General features: G+C 35.8%; 1 protein-coding gene across 1 annotated transcript; it reads left to right on the top strand.

Annotated features, from left to right (window-relative positions):
- Nucleotides 1-9,341: 9,341 nt before the first annotated feature.
- On the top strand, nt 9,342-9,948 carry LOC129516594 (ubiquitin-conjugating enzyme E2 E2-like). The gene has a single exon (XM_055336086.1). It carries the CDS (start codon nt 9,343-9,345, stop codon nt 9,946-9,948), a length of 606 nt encoding a protein of 201 aa, XP_055192061.1. The 5' UTR covers nt 9,342.
- The last annotated feature ends 315 nt before the right edge of the window (nt 9,949-10,263 follow it).

Below are 10,263 nucleotides of genomic sequence, written 5' to 3'. Positions count from 1 at the left end.
TGATGAAGTGGTTATTGTTTTGTTTTGTTTTCTACAAAACAAATATTGTTGATATTTGTCAGATGCTACACATAGATCCTATGACTAATGTGTAGGGCAGTGAATGTTGAACACAGAGAGTTAAATGATCTATTTCATGTGTAGCTTCCTATGTGTTAAAGCCAAGTCGTTTGCAAGTGATCATCAAAGTTGTAAAAGTCCATTGGAGGATTTTAAGCTGGAAAGCTGCAAGATCAGATGTACATTTCAGAAGGATCATTTCTGTTAATGTATGATATGTGAATTCATGGAAGTTAGACTATAAGCAAGAAGACTTAGCTCAGTAGCCGCTGAGTAGTCCAACCTAAACTACAGCAATGACAATGATGAATTTGAAGAATGAAAAGTGGATTTGAAGGCAACTTGCAATATACACAAAGAGTAAAGATGGCAGTTGGGTAAGACAGAATGATCAAAGATTACTTGCAAGTTTCTCTTAAAACTGAAAAAAGAAAAAAAAGTGTACTTTATTAAAAAGTACACTTAATGTATTTATACTTAGTGGGTCACACCAATTCTGTCAATTATAAATACACAACATGAATGCAGAAAGCTAAGAAAAATGATCAAGCAAATAGAAGTCATTATAAGTTTAGGAACTGCATAGAAATATCAACATTTCTTGCTTTAGAAATAAATCTTTGTAATTATATCTCCAATTGCCAGCAACAAAATGAAGTGTTTCACATATCGCTGTCAATGACATTGAGTAACTGCACTTAAAAAAAAAACTGCACAAAAGAAAGTGACAAACCAGACCTACCCTCTCTCCCATCTTTATTATCTTTTTCCCACCAGCCCCACCCACATCATCACAATGAAGTCCTTGACTTCTGAATTTCTATGTTCAAGCAGTTTGGCCTATCCCTATTTACATGAATCATATAGTACTACAAACACTCTAAGAGGGACTGGGGTACTAAATTTGTATTGAAATACAAACTGTCTAAAGATTCAAGTGCCTAAAGGTATAGAAGTCCCCAAACGTAGAATTACTGCTACAGAGAATAGAACATAAACACATTATAGGATGGACACATTGCCACAGGATAAAACAATACAAAAAAAGACAGACTGCTGTTACGTAGCTATATCAAAATCTTGGCAATGTTAAGTAAGGTTCTAACAATGGCTATAAGGCAAATGACTTGGAAAATAAACTTTCCAAATGTGTTTAACAACAAAATAAATTATATACTGATATCAAGTAAGAGACCAAGGAAACCCCTTGTAATAGTACCAAGGACAAAGTTAAGTAATATGAATCATAGGTAACAGAAATTAGCCTGTGATCATTAAGGACCCTTAATCATTAAGGACTCATTTCAAAGTACATCTGGGGTGGAAAGAGTATTTTAGAAAAGAAATTATCATTAGAAGTGGTTCCTTTAGGATATAGAATTGCATTTGCTACATATAACTAGAACCATTTCCATACAAGTCAAAGCATCACTAGAAAGAAGATAAGCACTGAGGAAAACATTCATTAATATTTATATAACTGTGAAACAATCATCAATATCTTTCCCATCACCCTCCCAGAACATCTTCCAGAAGATGACTCAAAAGCTGCTTTTATTTATATAAAATATAATCCAATATATCTATTTCTTTCCATTATTATCAGCACTGCCATAGTCCTCTGCTTAATTTTTTTCTGGTCTTTCATATATCCTCTTCACTAGATCACCACTCTTTGTAAGGGGTTCCGTTGGTGTAATAAGAGTAAACAGGAAATAACGAGGTAGGTCATACATATTTCCTTTTATTTGTTACTTTATTCTTTACAACATAAACACAAGTTTTTAAATGTGTATCAGATTTTAGTGAAGCGCTCCGCATGGGTATAGGGAATACTGAAAGAGAAAAAGTTAAGTTCTCTGGCAAACATTACTGTTCCTGTAGTCAAAGAGAACAGCAGCTACAAGTAAAAAATCTTTATGAAACATTTCTCTCCTGTGAATATTCCCATTTTTAAATGTATTAATGTATTCTCCTATCCTCAAGTCTATCCCCACAAATACTCGAACTACATATATAATGGCCTTTCCTCCTTTTAATCTCTGTCCTCTTTGAGCAAGCATAAAACACAGTTGTTGATTTCACTGCAATATCTCATCTCCCAAGGCCTCAAAGAACTGCTGCAGGGTCAGCAAGAGAAGGGGCAAGATGACTTGGGTGATAAGGTTCTACAGTATAATCAGAATGTGAATGTCAGTCTAGTCCACTTAACATCTCTTCACCAGTGTGGTCTCAGATAAGTCTACAGGTTTTCCCAGTTGTAAAAAGCAGGTAACATATTAATCACCATACCCAGCACAAAATACACGTGTGTACAAAAACATACAACACATGAAAATGCTCAAAATAAAGATGATTATTCCTCAGAAATAGTACAGTCCAAATACATTCAGGAAAAAGATAAGCATGTCTTTGTCCGATGATTTATATGTTTTCTGATCTCACTGTACATTCTTAATTTATTTCTATTGTGCAGGACAGTATATGTTCCTTTATTCAAATCCCTACTTTCAAACTGTGCCTTCTCTGGCTTGATTAGGATAAAAACCAAGCCCCAAACCATATACTTCTTAATGGCTACTTCCTTGATTCACAAATGTTTAACCAACATTCTGAACACTTGCAAATGCCTGACTTAAAATTATGGACAAGGCATCTTTCTTGGTCCCATTTTCAATTTAGGTATGTGTTTGGGGAATCATAGCATCTTTGAGGTTTTCATTACACTAATATTTTTTAAATTTCATCTAGTCATTATATTTATATATAATGTTGTTTCTTGGGATCAGCAACACAATGAACCGGGATGAGCATATTATTTCAGCGTTTCTTGTATTCAGTAGACCCTCTAGTTGTACGTGAATGTCCACATTTTCCAATGTTCTCACCTTTGAGGTACTTTATTCTCTCATCTTAATTATATCCTCTTTCTGTCATGTGTTTAGAGAGTTTGCCATCATTTCCTCTCCTCTCTTCCCCCAACTTTGCAAATCACTTCCACAAACATTAATTTAAATAAAATGATTGCCAGAGTTACTCTTATGTTCATACTAGTCTCAATAGATAAATTAATAATATTGGGCTGTGGAAAGGAAAACAAAAAATAATTCACTTTTTCCAATCAATTTTAAAGAAAAGTATATAATTGAGGCTAGCAGGTTAATTATTTGCATAGATAAATACAGTAAGAAATAAAGAAACACAAGTCACTTAATAGTTACTAGAAATTGCTATCATAATTCAAATGGCAAGCCATTTAATTTACAGGAATATTACATGCTTAGAAAATTACTTTCTCAGTCACAAATGACTAAAATATGAACTTGCAAGTGATATAAATGAAAAGGATGTTAATAAATAAGAATATTGTCAATCACTGTAAAATCCCTGAAATGTGTTTTTATATGCAGAGACATTTCTTAAAAGTATAAAATTTCCAAACTATTAACAGTGTTCTTTAAATTATACAATTCAGAATTGTCATATTTCACAAAAGAAAAATTAAACACTAATCAATTTTACATAAATTCCAACTTTTATTTTTATTTTTTTAAATATTTTATTTATTCAGGAGAGACACAGAAAGAGAGAGAGAGACACAGAAAGAGAGAGAGAGAGAGAGAGAGAGAGAGGCAGAGACACAGGCAGAGGGAGAAACAGGCTCCATGCAGGGAGCCTGCTATGGGACTCCATCCCGGGACTCCAGAATCACACCATGGGCTGAAGGCAGTGCTAAACCACTGAGCCACCCAGGGATCCCCAAATTCCAACTTTTAGACCTATATTCTCCAAATACAATGAAGATAATTATAATCTATCCAAAATTAAAACTTAACCCTCAAGTTTCAATTACCATAAGTCAATCTTTCATGAAAACTACTTAAACATATTACCAGTTTAAAGGCAAATATTACTGTTAATTTCCAGCTTCTAAACACTAATTATTAAAAACTAACTCATCCCACATAAGCACAAGGATATTCATTTCTATTTTAAAAAGTTAATTGCTTGGCTTCCTGAATACTTTAATTTTAAAACTATGATCGTAACAATATATACTAACATACATTACTAATTCACAACAATAGTGTCCTGAAATCCTCACCAGAAGGGAAGAAAATGCTAAATGTATAATTTTATTATTTAATTTCAAAACAAGTGAAATGAACATGTCAAAACTCCTGTTTTTTAAAGCATGTAAATGAAAAAGACATAGTCTCTGGTATAAAGATTCTCACCGTAGTTATACCTTTGAACTCCACCATGTTGCCAAATGGTCATATGGGAAAATTGCTGAATGATTTACCAAGTGAATAAGCCGCAAAAACGTTTAAAGGTCCAGGGGTAAATTAAATGCTAAGGCAAAACAGGCACTTGAAAGGGATGTCAATTTGATACCAGAAATACATAAACATAGGAGAAGCTAGGAAAATAAAAAGTGGCTTACATTATTTCTAAACAAGAAATTCCTGATAGAAGAAAGTTACTGAACACCAAAAAATCTGAATTACTGTACCTACACTGGTATGGCAATATGGGTCAACATTTTTAAAGAATGGAAAAGGCCAGTTCTGGAAAGACGAAATTAGAGGTCACTGTGCTAACAGGTTATGTTAATGTATGGTAAGTCCCAGTTCCTCCAAATGGAAGGTGAGCTGTTTGTACTGAGGCATCAGACAGAGCTTTATTATTCTTACACCAACTGTGAAAAGTCTTGTTCAATTGTCCTAAAATCATTAAAGTATCAACGGCTGTTATCCAAATCTTTGGGAACTGAGTAAATCTGTGTCTACATTACCTAAGCTGCAACTACTTGGGCTATCTGTTCTGGGACTATTTTAGTTCCAACACATTCTCCAAAAGTAATACAGCAGCTTCTGCTGTAGCTATATGCACTGTAGATACACTGCAGTTTTAAAGAAGGGTAATAAAAAGAGTTGTTTCCTAATACCATTCTAAATTATGTCCAAAGTTGCCTCTTTTCTAATCCTTTGGCTAGGTAGACTAGGCTTTTGTTGTGCTTTTTTTGTTTTCATCCATTTATGCTTCTGAGTTGCTAGTTTCTTCATCTCCACATGGGAAATATGTGTAGTGAAAAGGAAATTCAGGGGATTCACCTGTGTTGTTCTTTAGGTCACAAAGCCCCTAGGCTGGACTGCCTTCTTCTCTTAAACTTTCAGTCCTATCATGTACTGCTATATATAATGTCCAAGTTTTTTAGTTTTATTTAGTGGGAATAATAGGTAAAAGAATGTCAACTTTATCTTTCTGAAAGCAGAAGTCTCCCTTGGATGACATTTGATGCTTTATTTTATATCAGTGTCTTATAAATGATAAGGTATAGTAGTTCTCAGCTATGATATTTCATACTAATATAATGAAGTTATAACTTGTAAATTTTGTGATAGTAATTCACTATTTAAATTGGTTTAGCTGTTTATATTTTAATAATCTGGTTATATTAATCACTTTCAACTTCCTGATGAACTTTAGAATTAAAATTCTCTCTCTGTCCCCCCTAAAATAAATAAATCTTAAAAAAAAACAAAGAAGTCACAAAGGAAATACAAAATTTACATTAACTTAATAAAAATGGGAATAAAACATACCAAAATTTGTATGACACAGCTAAATCAGTGCTGAGAGGAAAATTTAAGGAACTAAATGCTTATAGTAGAGAAAAGTCTCAAATTAAGAATTTAAGCTCCTACCTCAAAAAGTTTAAAAAAAATACAAACCTAAAGCAAGAAATATGAGAGAAACAAATTTAAAACAGAAAGAAAATAGAAAAAAATCAAGAAAATACAGTTATCTCTTTGAAACCTTCATCAACATTGACAAAATTCTAGAAAGACTGACAAAAAAGAAAAGGCATATTATCAATACTAGGATTGGAACAGGGATTAATTAACATTTCAGACCTACATATATCAGAAATATAATAAGAGAATTCTGTATGCATCTATATGAGAACTTAGATGAAATGGATCAATTTCTCAAAAAAAGAAAAACTACCACAACTCACATAACATGAAACAGATCATTTGAATAGCCCTATTAAGGAAATTGAACTCATAATCTAAAAATTCCCAAAAGAGATTTTCTGAGAACAGACGATTTCATTGGTTAATTCGACCAAATATTTAAAGAAAAATTAACACCAATTCTATACAACTTCTTCCAGAAAATAGAGAAGGAAAAACACTTCTCAATTCAGTTCATGAAGCTAGTTATCACTCTAATATAAAGACTAGAAAAGCCAGTACAAAATAAGAAAACTACAGATCATTATGCCTCATGAATACTACAAATACAAAAAATTTTAAAAAGATTTTATTTATTAATTCATGAGAAACACAAAGAGGCAGAGACAGGAAGAGGGAGAAGCAGGATCCCCAGTGGAGCCTAATACAGGACTTGATCCCAGGACCCCAGGATCACGACCTGAGCCAAAGGCAGACACTCAACCACTGAGCCACCCAGGTACCATCAAACACAAAAATTCTTTTTTTTTTTATGACAGTCACAGAGAGAGAGAGAGAGAGAGAGAGAGAGAGAGAGAGAGAGAGAGGCAGAGACATAGGCAGAGGGAGAAGCGGGCTCTATGCACCGGGAGCCCGACGTGGGATTCGATCCCGGGTCTCCAGGATCGCGCCCTGGGCCAAAGGCAGGTGCCAAACCGCTGCGCCACCCAGGGATCCCCAAACACAAAAATTCTTAAGAAAAGTATGAGCAGATAGAATCTAGCATTATGTAAAAAGAATCAGACACCATGATCAAATGGGATTCATTTCAGGGATGCAAGGCTGGTTCAATGTACAAAAAAATCAGTAAACGTAATCCATCACATCAACTGGCTAAAGAAGAAAAATCACATGATTGTACCAATTGATGTATAAAAAAACATATGACAAAATCAGAATTTTTATCATAAAAATTCTGAGGAAAAATATAGTAATAAAAGGGAAATTTGGAAGAAACTCAAACACGTGGAGGTTAAAGAGCATCCTGCTAAAAGATGAGAGGGTCAACCAGGAAATCAAAGAAGAATTAAAAACATTCATGGAAACTAATGAGAGTGAAGATACAACCATTCAAAATCTTTGGGTTACAGCAAAAGCAGTCCTAAGAGGGAAATACATCACAATACAAGCATCCCTCAAAAACCTGGAAAAAACTCAAATACATAAGCTAACCTTGCACCTAAAAGAACTGGAGAAAGAACAGCAATAAAACCTACACCAAGCAGAAGAAGAGGGTTCATAAAGATTCGAGCAGAACTCAATGAAATAGAGACCAGAAGAACTGTAGAACAGATCAACAAAACCAAGAGTTAGTTCTCTGAAAGAATTAATACGATAGATAAACCATTAGCCAGCCTTATTAAAGACAAAAGAGAAAAGACTCAAATCAATAAAATCATGAATGAAAAAGGAGAGATCAAAAAAAAAAGAAAAAAGAAAAAGGAGAGATCACCACCAATACCAATGAAATACAAACGATTTTAAAAACATATTATAAGCAGCTATACACCAATAAATTAGGCAGTCTACAAGAAATGGACTCATTCCTGGAAAACCACAAACTACCAAAACTGGAACAGGAAGAAATAGAAAACCTGAACAGGCCAATAACCAGGGAAGAAATTGACGCAGTCATCAAAAACCTCCCAAGACACAAAGTCCAGGGCCAGATGGCTTCCCAGGGGAATTCTATCAAAGGTTTAAAGAAGAAATCATACCAATTCTACTAAAGCTGTTCTGAAAGATAGAAAGAGATGGAATACTTCCAAACTTGTTTTATGAGGCATCACCTTAATTCCAAAACTAGACGAAGACCCCACCAAAAAGGAGAATTATAGACCAATATCCCTGATGAACACAGACGCAAAAATTCTCAACAAGATACTAGCCAATAGGATCCAACAGTACATTAAGAAGATTATTCACCATGACCAAGTGGGATTTATCCCTAAGATACAAGGCTGGTTCAACACTTGTGATAGATCATATCAATAAGAGAAGAAACAAGAACCATATGATCCTCTCAATAGATGCAGAGAAAGCATTTGAGAAAATACAACACCCATTCCTGATCAAAACTCTTCAGAGTGTAGGGATAGAGGGAACATTCCTCAGCATCTTAAAAGCCATCTACGAAAAGCCCACAGCAAATATCATTCTCAATGGGGAAGCACTGGGAGCCTTTCCCCTGAGATCAGGAATAAGACAGGGATGCCCACTCTCACCACTGCTATTCAACATAGTACTAGAAGTCCTAGCCTCAGCAATCAGACAACAAAAAGAAATAAAAGGCATTCAAATTGCCAAAGAAGAGGTCAAACTCTCCCTCTTCACCAATGACATGATACTTTACATAGAACACCCAAAAGACTCAACCTCAAGATTGCTAGAACTCTACAGCAATTCAGCAGTGTGGCAGGATACAAAATCAATGCCCAGAAATCAGTGGCATTTCTATACACTAACAATGAGACTGAAGAAAGAGAAATTAAGGAGTCAATTCCATTTATAATTGCACCCAAAAGCATAAGATACCTAGGAATAAACCTAACCAAAGAGGTAAAGGATCTATACCCTAAAAACTACAGAACACTTCTGAAAGAAATGTAGGAAGACACAAAGAGATGGATAAATATTCCATGCTCATGGATTGGTAGAATTAATATTGTGAAAATGTCAATGCTATCTGGGGCAATTTACACGTTTAATGCAATCCCTATCAAAATACCATGGACTTTCTTCAGAGAGTTGGAACAAATAATCCTAAGATTTGTGTGGAATCAGAAAAGACCCCGAATAGCCAGGGGAATATTGAAAAAGAAAACCAGAGCTGGGGGCATCACAATGCCAGATTTCAAGTTGTACTACAAAGCTGTGATCATCAAGAAAGTGTGGTACTGACACAAAAACAGACACAGATTAATGGAACCCAGAAATAGGCCCTCCACTCTATGGTCAACTAATATCCGACAAAGCAGGAAAGACCATCCACTGGAAAAAGGACAGTCTCTTCAATAAGTGGTGCTGGGAAAATTGGACAGCCACGTGCAGAAGAATGAAACTAGACCATTCTCTTACACCATACACAAAGATAAACTCAAAATGGATGAAAGATCTAAATGTGAGACAAGAATCCATCAAAATCCTAGAGGAACTTTCCAGGACTCAGGGGCAGCCACAGCGGCAGTGGCGGGCAGCAGCCTTGGGAGGCAGAACTGGAACAGCCGCGGGTGGAGGCAGCGGCGCTGAGGAATCTAACATGTCCACTGAGGCACAAAGAGTTGATGACAGTCCAAGCACTAATGGAGGAAGTTCTGATGGAGACCAACGTGAAAGTGTTCAACAAGAACCAGAAAGAGAACAAGTTCAGCCCAATAAAAAGGAAGGAAAAATATCCAGCAAAACAGCTGCTAAATTGTCAACGAGTGCTAAAAGAATTCAGAAGGAACTTGCAGAGATTACATTGGACCCTCCTCCCAACTATAGTGCTGGACCCAAAGGAGACAACATTTATGAATGGAGGTCAACTATATTGGGACCCCCAGGATCTGTCTATGAGGGAGAGGCGTTCTTTCTTGACATTACCTTTTCACCAGACTATCCTTTTAAACCCCCTAAGGTTACCTTCCGAACAAGAATCTATCACTGTAATATTAACAGCCAGGATGTCATCTGTCTGGATATCCTAAAGGACAACTGGAGTCCAGCCCTAACCATTTCTAAAGTTCTCCTCTCCATCTGCTCACTTCTTACAGATTGCAACCCTGCTGACCCTCTAGTGGGTAGCATTGCCACACAGTACATTACCAACGGAGCAGAGCATGACCAGATGGCCAGACAGTGTACCAAGCAGTATGCCACATAGGGGCCTGCTGCTTGCTGCCCCCGTCGGACCTGTGCAAGTACATTCACCAAGTGCATCAATAGCCCTACCCACCCCTCCAGACCTTGGTTCTTATTTTATTTTCATTAAATTTTGAACCTTTTTCTGATGGTATGTCATCTATCCCCCCACTCCCTTCTCCCTCCCTCCTTTTCCTCCTTTTCCTTGTCTCTTCCCTCCACCCCCCTTCTCAATTTATTCCCTTTTCTGATTTCTATTAACTTGAAAGATTTGGGTTGGTTTTCTTTTTTTTTTCCCACATCAACATGGATGGGAACTTTTGTTTTCAGTGCAATG

This window comes from Nyctereutes procyonoides, unplaced genomic scaffold (assembly GCF_905146905.1).
Source record: "Nyctereutes procyonoides isolate TBG_1078 unplaced genomic scaffold, NYPRO_anot_genome, whole genome shotgun sequence".
Classification (NCBI taxonomy): domain Eukaryota; kingdom Metazoa; phylum Chordata; class Mammalia; order Carnivora; family Canidae; genus Nyctereutes; species Nyctereutes procyonoides.
The sequence above is the reverse complement of the archived record's forward strand: the minus strand, read 5'-3'. Positions and strand labels throughout refer to the sequence as shown.

Excerpts from the sequence above, each read along its gene's own strand:
- LOC129516594 (XM_055336086.1), top strand. The coding sequence starts at position 9,343 with ATGTCCACTGAGGCACAAAGAGTTGATGACAGTCCAAGCACTAATGGA.